The sequence below is a fragment of the Hemisphaericaspora subhashii genome, assembly GCF_019202705.1.
Source record: "Hemisphaericaspora subhashii strain CBS 10753 chromosome Unknown scaffold8, whole genome shotgun sequence".
Lineage (NCBI taxonomy): Eukaryota > Fungi > Ascomycota > Pichiomycetes > Serinales > Debaryomycetaceae > Hemisphaericaspora > Hemisphaericaspora subhashii.
The window spans coordinates 38976-56721 of record NW_026057207.1 but is presented as its reverse complement, the minus strand read 5'-3'; the positions used below and the strand labels follow the sequence as shown (position 1 = coordinate 56721).

General features: G+C 33.8%; 11 protein-coding genes across 11 annotated transcripts; 5 read left to right on the top strand and 6 right to left on the bottom strand. All coding sequences in view use genetic code 12, as the record gives it.

Annotated features, from left to right (window-relative positions):
• Nucleotides 1–753: 753 nt before the first annotated feature.
• Nucleotides 754–2124, bottom strand: J8A68_000422 (tRNA (guanine) methyltransferase; the record flags this gene model as incomplete). Its single annotated transcript, XM_049408183.1, has 1 exon — nt 754–2124. The coding sequence occupies one exon, from the start codon at nt 2122–2124 to the stop codon at nt 754–756; it is 1371 nt and encodes a 456-aa protein (XP_049266224.1).
• Nucleotides 2125–2317: 193 nt separating this feature from the next.
• On the top strand, nt 2318–3373 carry J8A68_000421 (exosome non-catalytic core subunit; the record flags this gene model as incomplete). Its single annotated transcript, XM_049408172.1, has 1 exon — nt 2318–3373. The coding sequence occupies one exon, from the start codon at nt 2318–2320 to the stop codon at nt 3371–3373; it is 1056 nt and encodes a 351-aa protein (XP_049266223.1).
• Nucleotides 3374–3752: 379 nt separating this feature from the next.
• On the bottom strand, nt 3753–4731 carry J8A68_000420 (uncharacterized protein; the record flags this gene model as incomplete). Its single annotated transcript, XM_049408161.1, has 2 exons — nt 3753–4117; nt 4350–4731. The coding sequence occupies 2 exons, from the start codon at nt 4729–4731 to the stop codon at nt 3753–3755; spliced, it is 747 nt and encodes a 248-aa protein (XP_049266222.1).
• A 1037-nt stretch (nt 4732–5768) lies between these two features.
• On the bottom strand, nt 5769–6968 carry J8A68_000419 (uncharacterized protein; the record flags this gene model as incomplete). Its single annotated transcript, XM_049408150.1, has 1 exon — nt 5769–6968. One exon carries the CDS (start codon nt 6966–6968, stop codon nt 5769–5771), a length of 1200 nt encoding a protein of 399 aa, XP_049266221.1.
• Nucleotides 6969–7867: 899 nt separating this feature from the next.
• On the top strand, nt 7868–8416 carry J8A68_000418 (uncharacterized protein; the record flags this gene model as incomplete). The annotated part of the gene is made up of 1 exon (XM_049408139.1): nt 7868–8416. One exon carries the CDS (start codon nt 7868–7870, stop codon nt 8414–8416), a length of 549 nt encoding a protein of 182 aa, XP_049266220.1.
• Nucleotides 8417–8752: 336 nt separating this feature from the next.
• On the bottom strand, nt 8753–9274 carry J8A68_000417 (uncharacterized protein; the record flags this gene model as incomplete). The annotated part of the gene is made up of 1 exon (XM_049408128.1): nt 8753–9274. One exon carries the CDS (start codon nt 9272–9274, stop codon nt 8753–8755), a length of 522 nt encoding a protein of 173 aa, XP_049266219.1.
• Nucleotides 9275–9703: 429 nt separating this feature from the next.
• Nucleotides 9704–10111, top strand: J8A68_000416 (uncharacterized protein; the record flags this gene model as incomplete). Its single annotated transcript, XM_049408116.1, has 1 exon — nt 9704–10111. The coding sequence occupies one exon, from the start codon at nt 9704–9706 to the stop codon at nt 10109–10111; it is 408 nt and encodes a 135-aa protein (XP_049266218.1).
• Nucleotides 10112–10161: 50 nt separating this feature from the next.
• On the bottom strand, nt 10162–11490 carry J8A68_000415 (putative RNA methyltransferase; the record flags this gene model as incomplete). The annotated part of the gene is made up of 1 exon (XM_049408105.1): nt 10162–11490. The coding sequence occupies one exon, from the start codon at nt 11488–11490 to the stop codon at nt 10162–10164; it is 1329 nt and encodes a 442-aa protein (XP_049266217.1).
• Nucleotides 11491–11751: 261 nt separating this feature from the next.
• On the top strand, nt 11752–13029 carry RPN6 (proteasome regulatory particle lid subunit; the record flags this gene model as incomplete). Its single annotated transcript, XM_049408094.1, has 1 exon — nt 11752–13029. One exon carries the CDS (start codon nt 11752–11754, stop codon nt 13027–13029), a length of 1278 nt encoding a protein of 425 aa, XP_049266216.1.
• A 24-nt stretch (nt 13030–13053) lies between these two features.
• NUP84 (Nup84p) lies at nt 13054–15453 on the bottom strand (the record flags this gene model as incomplete). The annotated part of the gene is made up of 1 exon (XM_049408083.1): nt 13054–15453. One exon carries the CDS (start codon nt 15451–15453, stop codon nt 13054–13056), a length of 2400 nt encoding a protein of 799 aa, XP_049266215.1.
• A 258-nt stretch (nt 15454–15711) lies between these two features.
• On the top strand, nt 15712–17721 carry J8A68_000412 (uncharacterized protein; the record flags this gene model as incomplete). Its single annotated transcript, XM_049408072.1, has 1 exon — nt 15712–17721. One exon carries the CDS (start codon nt 15712–15714, stop codon nt 17719–17721), a length of 2010 nt encoding a protein of 669 aa, XP_049266214.1.
• Between the last annotated feature and the right edge of the window lie 25 nt (nt 17722–17746).

The window sequence follows — 17746 nt, the reverse complement described above, 5'->3', positions numbered from 1 at the left end:
GGAATCAACATGAAATTACTTTCCAGAAACTCCCGTTGGATAGAGTTTCATTGTTAAAAGGGATCCTTCTAGAATTCTCTATCAAAACTTTAAAAGGCTTCTTTTTCTTCTACAATTGCTTGGCCAATTGGTCTAAATTAATTCTAATGAGATGACTCTTTTTCATTATCAATCCAATGGCAGGGCAGAGCCTTGGGCCGCTTTTCTACGAGGATACTTTCTGCTTCTAAAAACTTTCCCGATAAGAATAGTGGGGAAACGCAGTCAGTTTCATCTTATCCAAAACGGAAAACGTCAAAAAACCCCTGGCAGAATTGGCATCTTTACCCGAAAAATATTACGCTGTACTTCGTGATGCATCCACTAACAAAATTGCCAACGATCCACAAGGCACTATAGAAAACACAAACTTAGTAGTAGTCGACACTAATTGATCTCTATCAAATAGGAAGGGTGCAGGGATGTATCTTGCAGTTTGGAAAACAATAAAAAGTATCCTAAAGTTGATTTTGTTTCAAGATTTTATCTGGGTAACTTTTTTGCAGCCAATGACTAAGCTTTTGACAAATATATCAGACTTTTCGTAAGATACGATAGGATGAAATATCAAATAGAGGGAACTAGATTGTATCTACAGGTCACTCTTACTATGGAAAAGTGAAATAAAACAGGACTACTTAAAGATTGACATAAATGACATTAGATTCTTGTCAATGATATACTATAGTACAAATTTATTTACACAACTACACCTTATAACTCTTTAAATGCCACCTCTTTAGGCAATTCAAAAGAAGCGCAAAACATAATCTTAGTAGGAGCGACCCACCTAACTGTATGGAATTCTATAGTATCATAATCCAATTCATATTCAATCAATCCACATATCTTATCATAAACTCTACGACTCAATTCATCCACAGTTGGTTCTTCATCCAAACCAAATTTCTCAAAACAATGGACATGGATCATAGGTAATTTGAATTCCGGATCTGATTGAATTTCTTCCATGATGGAAGGATGTCTAGAATAGAGACCAATAAATTCGTTTAAGAATGATAAGGCAGAATCAGGTAAGTTCATAACGAAATGGGAATAATATTTTGGAGTTTTGGTTTTCTTGATGGTAATTTCCTTTATGGATTTAGATTGACCAGTTTTAGGATCTGTGACTTTTCTTCTCTTGATTATATCTTCCTCAATTACGGGAGTTCCCTTATGGAAATCATATAACAATTTGGGAGCTTGTTGAATAAATTCCCTTCCATCCAAATTATACGCTTTTGTAAACTTCTCAACTCGATTCAGTTCAATATTTTCTTTCAAATATCTATAACTTTCTGGATTTAAATCATTAGCCATCACAATAACCTTTTTCTTCCCAGCCGGCACGGCAAATGGCCCCACCCCAGCAAAAACATCTCCTACAACTTCTCCCACATCAAACTTCTCAACCAACCTTTCATGCTCAGTCGCAAGTCTAGAATTCCAATAAACTTTACTAAAATCAAATTTAAACCTACATTTACTCTCCGTCTGCTCCACGACAAAATCATCCTTACCTGCCAATAAGGTCATATTGAAGGTTCTAAACTTATTAGCAATCGTATCAGCTTTATCAACCACCGTCTCAACACTAGGGTTTTTATCAAGAATAACCTGTCCAATCAATTTCCCAAATGGTTTAAAGGCATTACGAAGATTAAGATGAGCAATATGACCAGCTTGACTGAATCCTGTAGGGGTCTCATCGACGAGATCTTCAGGTAGGACCGCACGTAAGATATCATCAGCTTTCCAGAATGAATAGTCGAGATCCATGGTATATGGACGGATTTCGATACCGAATTCTTGGATTTTTTGTTTTGTTTCTGGAGAAATATCTTCTGGGGATGTGATTTGGGGATGGAGGAGGACGGCTTTGGAATTGTCCATGGGGATGATATGTTTGACGTGGGATATTTGAAGGAGGTCTGATTTACAGGATTTCATGAATGGGGTTAAGTATTTTGGTTGGGGGAAATAGGCTGCTAAGAATGGGACTTGTTTGCGGAAGAAGGAACGGTCTAGTTCCTTCATGGAACGGTTTATGGGTGGGGCAAAGATTGGATCTGATGTTGACATTATTAATCTTCTTTCTGTTTTGCTAACGTGTATGAATCGAAAGAATGATTTCATACTGTGGTGTCTCATAGTCGCTTAACTGAAATTTTTTTTAACTGTGAATTTTTTTCAGTGCAATTTAATGCTCATCTCTCTAAACACTCTTTTCCAATTCAGAGAGTAACTACCAATCTTCCAACCAAAATCAAACACAATGGACGTCACAGAAGTCATCAGTATAACAAAACCATCCATCTCCTCCCACCTCCAATCCAATAACATTGACAATCACGACAATGATAGCGACATAGAAATGTCCGACCATCCTATTTCATCAATAGTCACCCCTGGTGAACTTATCACCGAAGATCCAATTTGGATGAAGGGTCATGGTACATATTTCCTTGCCGACAAAACCTATTCTTCAGTTGCAGGAACCATATCTCGTGTCAATCGATTATTAAGTGTAATCCCACTTAGGGGACGATATGCGCCTGAAACAGGAGATCATATAATTGGAAGAATCACCGAAGTTGGGAATAAACGATGGAAAGTTGATATTGGAACTAAACAAGATGCGATTTTGATGTTGGGATCGGTGAATTTACCTGGGGGGATATTGAGACGAAAATCGGAGCTGGATGAATTACAAATGAGGAATTTTTTGAAGGAAGGTGATTTATTAAATTGTGAAATTCAGACATTGTTTGGAAATGGGATTGCTAGTTTACATACTAGATCATTGAAATATGGAAAGTTAAGAAATGGGATTTTTTTGAAGATTCCTAGTTCATTGGTTGTGAAATCAAAGAATCATAGTTATGATTTACCAGGAAGTGTATCAATTATATTGGGGATCAATGGATATGTATGGCTTTATAAAACACCTCCAAAGGCGGGTACTGCTACTACTTCCAATACAGTTGTGAATCAAGATGCTTCAAAGCTTCAGGCTAGTAGTGCTGGTGGTCCTAATTATGTTCCTGGACAGGGATCAATTTCAATCACGAGATTAGAAGAAGAAAGTTCATGGGAAATATATAGTGATAAGAATGATCCAAATATCAATAGTTCAATTAGAACTAATATTGCTAGATATTATAATGTCATTAAAGCATTGGCATTTGGTGAATTAGGAATCACAGAACAAAGAATTATAATGGGATATGAAGCTAGTTTAGCATATCTGAATGTTGGTAGTTTAATTGATCGTGAATCAATGGATCAAATTTGTCAAGAAGTATTGAATAATGAAAAGATGAGAGGATAGATAGATTTGTAAATACTTACTACATCGTCTACTGAAAGCATTCTTTCTAGTAGGTGTAGACCATTTGTATAATAATAATAATAATATCACCCTAGTTAGGGTGGTTGGTTGCAAATAAATGTAAGTTCGTGCAAAACATCAAATTTGGCTGTAAAAATTTCATCATACCAAATTCTCGTGCAATTAAACGTTTGCTCTTACAAGGGATTGTACCCATTAGGAAGACCAACTTAAATTAAGGAAACTACAATGTCAACACTTGTACAAAGTGAACCAATGAATACAAAATTATTGTCCAAATTAAAATGCTCTCTCTCACTGTCTCTCTCTATACACACAATATAAATACAATTAATTACATACAAACAAATGGTAGCTCTTACAATAAATTCTTATTCTTTAAATAACTTTTAATATAAACCACTTGAGTTAATCCAAATAATATAATACAAGAAATTATGATAATTCTAATCAAGGTATAATCAGAATAAATTTCTTCATTAGTATCTCTTAATTTATATTCAACTTCCATCAATTCTTGTAATATTGATTGCAGCGAATGCAAATTTTCAACAATATTTTTCAATTCTTGTTTAACTGATCCAACTGAATTATCAAATGATTCTTGAGTAAACTCTTCTTCTTCTTGTTGTTGCTTTCCCTTTTTGTTATTACTAAAATATTTCTTATATAAATTATAATCAGTTGTTTTTATATTTTGTTTAACTTCAACCGTTAATTCAACTTCATAATCAATTGGATGGAAAGACCAGGATAAATCAGTATATATATTATCAAAACATATATTTATAATTGATTTAGCCAGTTCATNTTCCCTTTTTGTTATTACTAAAATATTTCTTATATAAATTATAATCAGTTGTTTTTATATTTTGTTTAACTTCAACCGTTAATTCAACTTCATAATCAATTGGATGGAAAGACCAGGATAAATCAGTATATATATTATCAAAACATATATTTATAATTGATTTAGCCAGTTCATCTCGTTTATCCTTGGGTGTAGAACTTAATTTATTATCAACATTAGTGATTATTAAATCAATTTCTCTTGATCCTATATTCTTTTGTTTTCTTAATTGATTACCTAAATTATCAAATATATTTAAATTTAATAATTGACTGGTAATCTTTTCATTCAGTTTAATTGATATTAATATGATATCTTGTACATTAGTTTGATAAGAAACACAATTCTCCAAGTTATTTATTGAACTTAATTGTTTCTTATGTCCATCTTTAATTGGTGGTATTGTTAATCCAATACAGTTCACAGAATGGATCATAAATAGAAACAATAATATGAATCTTTTGTATATATTATATGATGATTTCATGCTGATGATAATGGAATATGATAAATAATGCAAAAATTAAGGGTTTGTGGAAGCTGCTAGTTGTAAGTTACTAGTAGCAATAGGAATGGTCTATAAGCAAGATGTTTGTTTAAGCGATAGTAAGGGGGTTTTTGTTCCGGGATATGCTCAGAAACAAGGAAAACTTTGTTTTGTTCTTCTTTATTGTTCTCGAATGGGAAGGTATCGTATTATGCTGATTTGGTAGATACACACACACACAGGTTCAGTATCTTTTTCTCTTTCTCTCACTTTTGGAAATACACAGAAGCAGGACAAACACACACACAACAGATTAATTGAAAACCAGGATCTGTGGAAAGCAAAGGGAAATATAAATCAAATAGAAAAAGGCGGGAAAAGAAAAAAAAGAATTGAAAAAAAAAAGGTTGGTTGTGTTTACGAGTTAGTACACATATAAAAATATCGCAAAGTGTGTGTTACTGTGTGTGAATCTAAAAAAAGAAATTTTAGAAATTTTTTATTTTATTTTTCATTTCAATTTTTTTATTTCTATTTCTTAAAAATATTTGAAGAAAAATTATTTTACGTCTACATTAGCCGGGTTCACGTGCACTCCGGCCATTTCAAAGCTATGATAGTACTCTTAACAAGTTATTACCAAACCAGGAAATCTACATTTCCCAAATTATTTTGCAACCAAATATTAGAATACACTTAAACTACTTCATTCTATCACTAGCAAGTTTTATCAGTCAAGAGCACTTTCAAATATTTAGAAAGCAATGGCAATAATGAATGAGTTTAGGAAGGATACGAGCCTTTGACTAAAATTTTCCAACTTCCAAGTCAATTCATAGTGTTTTCAGGGCCCCAAACCAGTTACATGTATTTCAACAGAAATTGGTACTTTAACTCATTGTCTTTACGAATTCCATATTTAACAGTTAATCTACAGTTGTATTGGAAATAAAGTTTCGCTTGCTAACACCAAACTAGGAACCTCTATCAAAAATGTATTTACAATATGTGTCTCTATATATATACAAGTTAAGCTATCATTTCTCTTTAGCAATCATTTCTGCCAATCTATTACCAAATTCCCAATCTTCTACTTTTTCAATCAATTCTAATAATTTTTCACCATTCATACATCCATCTAAATCATGTAAACTATATCCACATCTATGATCAGTAACCCGATGCTGAGGATAATTATACGTTCTAATCTTATCACTTCTATCAGTAGTCGATACTTGTTCAGTTCTCAAACTTTTTTGCTTTTCCACTTCATCAATTCTTTCCTTTTCAGCCAATCTTGCTCTTAAAATGGCAAATGCTTTAGCTTTATTTTGAGGCTGTGATCTTTCATCTTGTTGAATAACAATTAACCCGGTAGGGATATGTACCAATCTAACTGCAGAATCAGTAGTATTAACATGTTGTCCACCTTTACCTCCTGCTCTCATAGTATCGATTCTCACTTCACCAGGGGCAAAACTTCTTTCATCCTCTTTTAAAGAATTAGCATTTCCTTCAGAAAGTTTCGGCAATACAACAACTGCAGCTGTCAGGGTATGTATTCTTCCCTTAGTTTCAGTCTGCGGAATTCTTTGAACTCGATGAACTCCACTCTCATGACGTAAGATATTATATGCCCCCGGATAATCTATTGCCAAAATAGCTTCAACAATCCCACCACCACCACTGGTTTTTGTTTCACTAATGATTTTATAGGGCCATTTATTGACATTGGAGAAATTTATATACATATTCAATAAATCTCGAGTAAATATTCCGGCTTCTGCACCTCCTACACCAGGACGTAATTCTAATATACATTTCTTATCGGAATATTTCACCGGTGGTAATAATTGATTTTGTAGTTTTGAGATTAATTTATTTGCTTGTGGGATCAACTTTTCTAATTCTTCAGTTGCTTCTTGGGTCAATTCGGGATCTTCTTCTTTATTGGAAGTTATTGCTTCCAATTCGGAGATTTCTTCTTGAAGAGCGGTTAATTTGTTGACTTTATCGAGGATGGATGTGATGGTATCGAATTTGATTTGAAGATCGGCATCATAGGCTTCGAGTTTTGATTCGAGGGCTTTGTGTTCTTGTTGGAGATCTTTTGCTCGTTGTTGAAGAAGGGGATGTAGTTGGGGTACAGTGGAGTAGTAGAATCTGGTTACTCTCCTCGGGAGGAGCCTACAATATGCCGATCGTATCATTGTGGATTCTATAAATAGAAGATTCATAGATTCTGATTAAAGAAAATTTTTTTCATATTATTTTTTCAATGTTTGTTAGAATTTTAGAGTGATCAAAATTTCTTAACTGGGGTATGATCTATACATGAAAGCCACACCTAATTTGGCGCAATATTTCCAAGAATGTGTATAATACAACCGAATAAGGGATGATTTAAATGATAGTGGAGAAGCGAAATGAGAAAATTGGGAGGAGAAATTGAATTGTCCCGCCCGTTAATGTTATAAGAATTGTTGCAAAAAAAAATCGAGGTAATTATTAAATTATTATTGGGCATGATACGAAGAGTAGATTCTAACGAAAGAGAATGAAATATGCCGAAAGGAGATGTTTACAACTACCACAAAAAAGAAACATCTCAGTTAATGCAAAATAAGTTGGAAAGGGCTTCTAATACTTCCAGCTACGGAAAGAGAGATGAAGTACACCATAATTACAAGGGCGAGGAGGGGGGGAGGGGGGTGGTTGTTAGGGAGATAATGCAAAAGAGGGAATGGTTAAGGAACTACTTACGGGTAGTGTGCTTAGATACATAAAAAAAGAAAAGTAAATAACAAAACATGAGGAGTATTCACGAGTGTGTTTGCCAATTGTTATCTCGTATGAGGATATGTGTAATTAGTTTGTTTACTTGTAATTAATGAAATTTAATTGCTGCAAAAAAAAGAACAATAAAAAAATTATTCATTAATTATTCTTTACATATATAAATAGTTACCAATTAGTCACAAAAATAAGTAATCCACATCACTTCCTTCGTTTCTTCTGATTAATTACAGCCACAAGTCAATCCACTACCCCAATACTCCCCTCTTCCTTGGCATTCTAAATATTTTAGTAAGTTTTAACGATCCCGTCTAACTTTTTCAGTACGCAAAAAGTGGATATGTCAAGTTATTTAGATAACCTCTCAATTAATAACTACACTCATGCAGAATTATACGAATTATGGGAAACTTCAGTTGAAGAACTAACATTAATATATTATAATTATTTATCATATAGAAAACAACAATTGGCAGTATTATACAAATTACAATTCACAGTTAAAAGTAGTAGAAGATTAGAATATCAATGGTTACAATTACGTAACCGATTAATTAACCTCAATGTGGAATTATGGGAATATCGTAAAATTGTCAATATTATAATGTATACCATGAAATGTAAACGTTATATCAATTCAATCGAATTAAGACAATTGAATTGTAGATTGGTACAAGAGATTAATCATGTTGAATCAATCATATTGATAGAAGATGAATCAGATGATCAAGAAGAAGCAAATGGATATTCTTCTTATAATAATAATAAAGAAATGGATGATGATTTGTTTGATATTCAACTGATTCATAAATATCCTTCTTTAACTAAAAGAATTATGAAGTTGGAAACAAGTTTGATAATGAAATATAGATACGTCAAGAAAGTTTAAATTAACGTTTTTTTAAAAAAGTGGGTTAGGGTAAAACAATTTGGGTTTTTTTATTATTATTATAAATAGGTTCTTTTTATACAATTACAATATATGATACATTAAATATGTTCTAATTATAGCTTCTGTCTCTTTCACCCCAGCCTTGGGGAACAGTTTGTCAAATTAAGGACAAGACCAGTGGGGGATGGCATGCTCTAATACTTTTGGTGAAACCAACGATATTACCAAAGGGAATCATATAATATCATCCACCAAGTCCTAAAATTCTACGACACTGGAAGTACCTTGTTTGGTAATTTATATTTCACGTCCAGCAGAAGTAAGCATCATAATTTATCCATTTCCTCTTTCTTTTCTATCCCACCCCATACGCAACACAGGCATAGGGCCCACCTCTACCTTTCCCTTCACTTTTTCCTTCTTAGTATTCTCTTCAGAAACCTCCTCCTCAACCTCAACAACTTCCACCACGGTATATTCTGGGTTTTGCAATAACTGATTCTGGAACTCTACCACCTCATCCCCCATTCCAATCACATCATCCTTCTCGTCCAATAAATAAAACAGTCTATGATTCTTCCTTTCTTCTTCCCTTTCTAATTTTTCTAGTTTGCGTAATTCTCGCTTGATACGTTGATCATATTGATCTACCTGACCACGGATGATTAAATCAAGGAGGATCTCTTTTTTGAGCAGGATGAATTTGTCAGTATCTGTGAGTTGGAGGAACTCGAGGTCATCTAGCGTATATTTGAATGTTCGTTGTTTTTGTTTGTTATTGGAACCCGTTAGTGGAGTACCTGTCACCAAGTATGCAAGGAATGCACCAAGAAAGTATACAGGAAGGATTCTCATTGAATGGATGAATTACGAACAATGAAGTGCAAAAAGAGCATTGTTGATGATATTTCTTTGTGTGACTTTTGGGGGGATGTGTTATACATTAATCCAATGCCAAGAACCAAATTAATTTAACCTAATCAACCATATATTCTTCTGATTTTCTTGGCTTGATTGAAACACTTTTCAACGAGATTAATGGTACTCATAAACTTGGCCTTTGTCGCCTCTCCTTCATCCAACTATGCCCAAAGGATATTTTCTTCCGAGCTCCATCTACTTCTGCAGCCTGCCCATTCAAATAACTCAGCGAATAAACTTTGCAACCAGCGGTAAATGGTAGCGCCACCAAATAAAATCCTGTGAAAAAATAAAATTAAATATTCAATAATCAGAATGGCAAAAGGCAACGATAATTTCAATCAGCCCTAGAAAGTATAGAAAATGATAGACTCCTTCTCGTTAAGACAATTCGTAACTGCAATTGGTAAAGTTTCTGATTTCGAATTGGACTCCAAAAAATCAGAGCAAACTTCTTTGTTATTTAAACTAATTGATACCAATAATCAACTCCTTGAGGAAATCAATCAATTACAAAGTCAGGATCATATAACCCATGATATGCAAGAGGATTTAGATTTATATCGAGAGACTATATTGGAAAATAAGCAAGTATTATTGGATCAAATTGCGAGGATACAGGCTATAAATGATGAACTTGTCACTCGGGGGATAATGAATCGAGATTCTAAATTGAGGGAAGAACAGAAATTGCTTGATGATATTGCTGAAAAGGATGCTGAGAATAAAGCTAGGCAAGGGGAGCAAGAGGAAGAAGGTGTTTACTTATAAAGTATCGTGTATTTACAAATCTAATATATATATATATACAGGAAGGCTCTCTACCTCTTAACATGTTGGACTTCAGTACCCCATAATTTATTCCAGAATGGCTTTTCATCAAATGAAAGTGGATCTTCAGGTTTCTTACAAACTAACATCCAAGTAGTTCTGAAATGCACTCTCTTTTCATACGTAATATCCAAACCTGCTTCATCTACCAATTCTCCAATATCTAAATTCCATCTACATGCCCAAGTTTTCATTCTTTTTTCACTCCTGAAATCTAAATGATTGTTAATGAAATCCCAAGTACTTCTACCGTGTTCCAATAACACAATTCTTCCACCTGGTTTTAATAATTTGGCCATATTCTTTAATGCCAAGACAGGATCTTCATGGGCACATAATCCAAAGGCTTCCACAACAGTATCATATTTAAGATTGTCATCCGCCAAATCAACTAGATCTTCAGCTTTCCCGACAGTAAATGCCACCTTTTGGAATTTTGGATGGGCAGCACGGAATTTCTCTTTACATAACTCAACCATATTTCTTGAAGAATCTAAAAATGTAATTGATTTAATCTTATCAGTACGTAAATAAGGAATATTTCTTCCGGTACCACATGCAACTTCCAAAACATCGCCCTTCAATTGTCTCATTAGCCAACTTCTTCTGAACCCCATCAAGATCCCTCTTTCTTCCCATTTGATCTCATCATCATATTCTTTGGCTTTGGCATCAAAAAACGCAGTTGTATCTTCAGCACTAACAATATTTGGATTACTCTTATTCAGATCTCTACCTTTGCCCATAATATCTTCAGTCAAAACAGGAGCACGTAATTTCTTAACTCTACTAGCTTGACTACCATACCATTCATCCAATTCTTCAGGAGTTGGATTAAAGATCGCTTCAGAATCTAATAAATTCTTTCTTCTAAATTCCTTTCTCATCATTTGATAAATCTTATATTTCTTCATTTCTAAGGGACGTAATTTCTCTTGAGGATTATGGGTTTTAAACATCAAATATTCATATTCACTTAATGATTTTGGATCTTTAAAGTATTTCGATTGGATGATTTTAAGTTGTTTATTTTCATGAAATCGATCTCTCATGTAGAAAAACATCGTGATTAAGACCACACCGAACCCACCGAGATAATATCCAGTCATTTTCTTTTTGAATTCCTTGGTTTTCATATAGAGACCCCATTGACGCCATTTGGGCATTTCTGGTTCTTTGGAAGTCGGGGTAGGTGGTTTTAATGGGAATGGACTTTTTGTACTATAGAATCGAGGAAGGAGTATGCTGGTACGTAGGGTGGGGTTGATTATTAGTGATTTATGAAGAGTTTGATGACTCATCAATCTCCTTGCAATCATCTTAAGGGGCGGTGCTATTGCAATAGTTATTCCTTCTACTAGGTATAAGATAATGGGTCTATACGGTGCTTAAAATTTTTCTTAAATGTCGCTATAGATTTACCGAGGAGACATTTAACAAAGGTCGTGTACTTTAATACAAAAATGAATGTCTCCTTTTTAATATTGAAAAATTCCCAATGGCAAAAAAACTGGAATCCAAAAAACCACCGAACCATCCAACAGACAGCAAGACAACCTGAAACAACATACAAATAGACAATGCCAGACTATACAACGCTATTAGAGGAAGCAAAATCAGCGGTATCAGCCAAGGACTACCAATTGGCTGAATCCAAATATAAACAACTCATCGTCAATTCAACCAGCATTGCTGGAACCCATCCAACAGCAAAACAATTACAACAACAAGAATCAGCTATATTAGAATTAGGGAAAATCTACGAGTCACAACAAGATGCAACTAAACTTGCCCAACTTTTAACTGAATCCAAACAATTATTGGGACATTTCGCCAAATCAAAAACCGCCAAGATTGTCAAAACCTTGATTGAAAATTTCGATAAAATTGATAATTCATTAGATTTACAAATTGCTAGTTGTAAAGAAAGTATTGAATGGGCGGTTGAAAATAAGTTAAGTTTCTTACGTCAAAACTTACAATTGAAATTGAGTGATTTGCTTTATGTTAAACACCAATATCAAGAAGCATTGAAATTAATCACTGATTTATTGAGAGAATATAAGAAATTGGATGATAAATCCTCCCTTGTTGAAGTTCAATTATTGGAATCGAAAATCTATCATTCCTTACGTAATATCCCTAAATCAAGAGCCGCTTTGACTAGCGCTAGAACTTCAGCTAATTCGATTTATTGTCCAACTATATTACAAGCCGAATTGAATTGTCAATCAGGGATTTTGAATTCAGAAGATAAGGATTATAAAACAGCTTTCTCATATTTTTATGAAAGTTTTGAAGGGTTTAATAGTCAAGAAGACCCAAGATCAATCGTGGTTTTGAAATATATGTTGTTGACTAAAGTCATGTTGAATTTAGTTGATGATATCAATAATATCTTGAATAATAAGAATGTGACTAAGTATAAATCAAAAGACATTGATGCCATGAAGGCAATTGCAACTGCATATTCTAATAGATCCTTGAAGGAGTTTGAGAATGCCTTAATTACATATTCAACTGAATTAAAATCAGATCCAATTATAAAGAATCATTTTAATGCCTTGTATGATAATTTATTAGAACAGAATTTATTAAAGATTATTGAATCTTATAGTTGTGTTGAATTAAGTCATATTTCAAAAGTTATTGGGTTGAATTTACAACAAGTTGAAGGAAAATTATCACAAATGATTTTAGATAAGGTTTTCTACGGTGTTTTGGATCAAGGTAATGGATGGTTAATTATTTATGATGAACCTAGGAAGGATGCCGCATATGAGGCTTCTTTAGAGTTAGTTAAGAACTTGTCAAGTGTTGTTGACTTATTATACGAAAAAGCGTCTTCTTTAAATTAGATTAGTCTATACAGTTTTTTCATATTATATAAATTTGGTAATACCACCATCTGCACATCCAATTATTGATAATTCTCCAATCCTGACTAAAAACTCTTGTAATCTTCCACAATTTATAAAACATTCTAATAAATCATTGGATTGATTATTCGCAACTTGATTAATCAATTCATAAGCTTGCGTCATATATTTCTCATCATTAATTCGTGCCAGTTGATAAATTCTCATTAATTCAAAAAGCAAATATGGGACATACAATGATCTAAATTGTTTAAACAACACAATATTGTCTTCTGAAACTGAAGTATTAATCAATTCCTTTAACCAATTCAATAACAACTTATGGATAGTTTTGTCTGTTTTTTGTAAACTACTTGAAACAAGTTCAGGCTTCCAAGCAGATTCAGAGATTTGCTGACCAGTAAATGACTTCCACTCATCCACCAACTTCAACCCTTCCAATAACGCTTCATATTGTAACAACTCTAACTTTTTCTCTTCAGTCACTGCTTCACTGTCAGTATCATTCTTCCCTGCCATCATGATATTATAATCAACAATCAATTGTCTAAAATTCTTATCTTTAGCAAACTTCTTCAACGCCGCTAATTTCCCACACAACAAAAACCGACGAATAATAACAATACTCCCATTAATCGCGTCTTGCACCATATCATTCTCAAAAAACCATTCAATGGCAGTATACACTCTATAATCCACCTCGTCAACTTGGGTTTCTTCAATGGAAAACCGAGTTTGTGGAACTTGGTAATGCGATTCAGTCTCCTGCATTACTCGCTCAACTGTTCGACGCAAGATGTTGACCAATTGGTCGGATTTGGTGTCGTCAATTAAAATCATCTCGTCATCAGTAATATAGGGCTGGGTGATCTTTTTGGAAATGGCGAGTTGTTTTTGACGTTGCGATTTGTCGGTGATTGAACTGAGGAATAATGAATAAGTTTCTCTTGCATCCCGTTCATCAGGGATGAAGGAAAGGTAGATTGGGATTAATTCAGCAGAACCACTAGTTGCATTGGATGACAATTGCGAGATGTATAATGTGATAAGGGTCGTTAAATCCTGAGGATCGATGGCTGTAGGGTCGATTAATGCCACAAAGATGCAAAGGTGAGTTAAAATTCGGAGAAGATTAGGGGTATTGATTAGGTTTGCATCCGAGGAGGTCAACGCATTGGTTAATAATGAACCGACTTTATTAATCATAATTGCCCCTGAAACGACACGTAATGGATGAAGTGATTTTTGGGAGATAGGGGTATTTGTTTTCAGTAAATTATTTAAAATCTCATCGATTGAATTAACTTGAGGTTGTGGAATTGTGATTGATGATAATAATTCATCCGAGGAAGATTGAGCAAGAACAAATTGATCTAATTTATACCCCAATAGTTGATTCAAATATAATGATAAACTTTCTTCCCAATTATCCGTTGCATGTTTTAAATTCTCAAATATATCACCACCACTAAGATAATTGTAAATTAATCTTTCATATAAATTTAAATTTGGTTGCTGCGATAACTTATATACTGTCTTCTTCCATAGCAATTTATGCTTTAACCCTCCTGGGGTAATTGATTCATCTTCAATTCCATCTAATACCGGGTTAAGATATTCTTGAGAAGCACCAACTAAAATTAAAGCGAGTGCAAAGTTTCCCGTAGAGTTTGCATAATCAATAGCTTCTTGAATTTTTCCTCTAATTAATAATTTATAGATGATGGAAAAATTACCAGAATCAATTTGGTCATCTTTTGGATCGATTACTTTATTTGTACGTAATGGCGCATCAACATCCAATTGATTAATAAGATCTTTGGTGGAAACATTCCCACTGAGAATGTTCAAGTCCTGATTGGATATAACTCTCTTGGTATTGTTCCATTTTAAATTAGAAGAGCCTTCTACCTCCTCATCAACATCGACATAATCACTATTCAGTTGTAACCATTCAATAATTAGACTAATTTCTTTTAATTTAGGATTCTTACGGATATAATTATCTTGCTTAACTGCTAATGTAGAATAATCGTGTTCAACTAAGGTTTCCTCTTCTCCTTGGCTAAGTCTGAATGAATATAATATTTCAGTTAAATCCCATAATTTTGTTTCTAAATCCCAAGTTTCAAATAATTGTCGAATATCCAGATCACTTTCGTCATCCTGATTGACTAATTGTTTACTGAATTGGAAAGCTTGATCAGCTGCAATCAGCTTGAATTTAACCAAAGCATCAAATGGCAGCACTCCCTGTTGTTGTTGTTGTGGATCTAATTGCTTATGTAATTGATAATCTTGCAATGCATTGGCAAACTGTTCCTCTATACTTTGTGGATCAGCCATACCATCAGCACTATCACTATTAGTATGTGGTAATACTACACCAACTGGTTCTTCCATCTTTTGATTTGTTTATGTCTAGTGGTAAAGGTTGAAATTGGTTGTAAGAAAAATTTCAAGTGATGTTTTTCTGTCTTAATGTTTTGTTTGAAGAAGTGATTTACGACAGAACGACATTACACACGACAGTACGACAATGCATGTCAGATAATGTCGTTTTTAACCAGTTTTTTTTATTTTTGCCCCATTTTTCTGAATTCCCCAGCTTATCGATAAACATCTTTATCAGATAGACAGCCACAGAGTTATAATCTTACAATGCAAGAAGGTGAATCACATGACAATAACAAAGATAACCACAATATTATGAACGTGGAACCAAATCCTGTAGAAGAAGAGGAAGATAACAATCCATTCCAACACCAAGGATTAGCCAGCTTGATTGCTGGCACTAACAACGAACAACAACCACCACAACAGTCAATTGACACTACCAATGAACAAGATGACAATGATTCTTTATTGCTATTCAATTCTGCTTCTAATGGTAACAATGGCACCGGAAACAAAAACGCAAATAAAGAAACCTTCAAATCCATTCAAATGAACTTTGAAAGCAGAGTTGGTAAATTGCTCAAGTCAAATCATAACTTATCAATACAAATAACAGAAGCAGGGAATTCAAATGAAGGCATGACCAACTCATCTAAGAAATATGTCGTGTATACTATCAAATTGGTCGATTTAGATAAGCCTACCAACCATGATGACGAGGTTATCACCAGGAGACGATATTCTGATTTTGAAAGTTTAAGGGATGTCTTGACTAGAATATTCCCATTGTTGATCATTCCCCCCATTCCACCCAAAAATTATTTTAATTTGGGTATGTTGATAAGCCTGTCTGGAACAGCAAATAAGCCAATGGGAACAGGTGGAACAAGCCCCGGGCATCCTGGGAGTAGTGGCAGCGGTGATGCTTCCAATTCTCATAAGGGCAAGGGAGCCAATAATAACAACAATAGAAACGGGAAACCCAATTATTCATATATTAATTCAACCCATTTAACCAAAAACAAACTAATAGAACATCGCAAAAGGTTATTGTCCAATTTCTTAAATAATTGTATCAAAATTAATCAAATTCGTCAATTAGAATTCTTTGCTAAATTCTTAGATTCGAATGCAAATTGGACGGATGAAATTGCCTTGATAAATTCTCAATTACCAAAATCAATTTATCTACTGAATCCGGAAAATGCCTTAAAAACCGATTTTAAAGTTTATAGCCACTTGCCAAATCCTGTGAGTAAGAATACTTTAGGATTAAAGAAATTGACAGGCAAATTGTTCGAAAGCAACGGTTCCTCGCCGCCCCCACCTGTGCCAGCACAGTCATCACAAGGTGGTGATGCTAATGGTAACACAGAAGGATCGCCTCCGGTGAGTAACACGACGGATGCTAATCAATATATCTTGAATACTTCCGGATTAGACGATTTAAATAAACGAATAATGGATAATTTCATGGGAATATCCAATGACTATACTGAATTAGGAAGTTTGCTAAATTCATTCTCCTTGGTATTAGTCGAATCAAAACCAAAACAAGAAGAAGAGGAATCAGTAAAACTTCATATTATCTTAGACAAACTCGGACAAGTGTTTGATCGAAGTTATATAACCATAAACACTCTAATTAACGAATTGGAAACTAAGTTCAGTGAACCTTTGGGTGAGGTTGTTCAATATAGTGATATTTTATATGATTTGTTGAAGTTCCATCAGAGAAAATATCGACAGCAACAGTTATTAAATGATGAAATTGCATCCAAGAAACGTGATTTGGTAGAATTGGAAAAATTGGAGATGGAATCAGGAAGGATCGAGCTGGCTATCAATTCTCATGGAATTTCGAAGAACAATAAATACGATTTAAGTCCATCAAGACTGCAACAGCAACAACAACAACAACAGCAGCAGCAGCAACAAGAGAAGAGCAACAAAGGAAAATTCAAGTTCCCTAGTTTTAGAAAAATAAGTCAATATGTATCAGAAATCATCGATCAAAATCCAGAACAAACACGAAAACAAAAAATCGTCAATTTGAATGAAAAATTGGTGATTTTTGACAAATGCCAAAAGATAATGTTGGAAGATTTATCATTTATAACTGATGAAATCCATAAAAATATCGCCAGTTTCCATAATTGTCAATTAAATCAAATTTATGAAATCTTGTTGAATTATAATAAATGTTTAATCCATTGGGCAAAGAAGAATATCGACATTTGGGAAGAAGTACGCGAGGAAATTGTCAAGTTGTAGAGTACTGTGTATATTTATATATAAC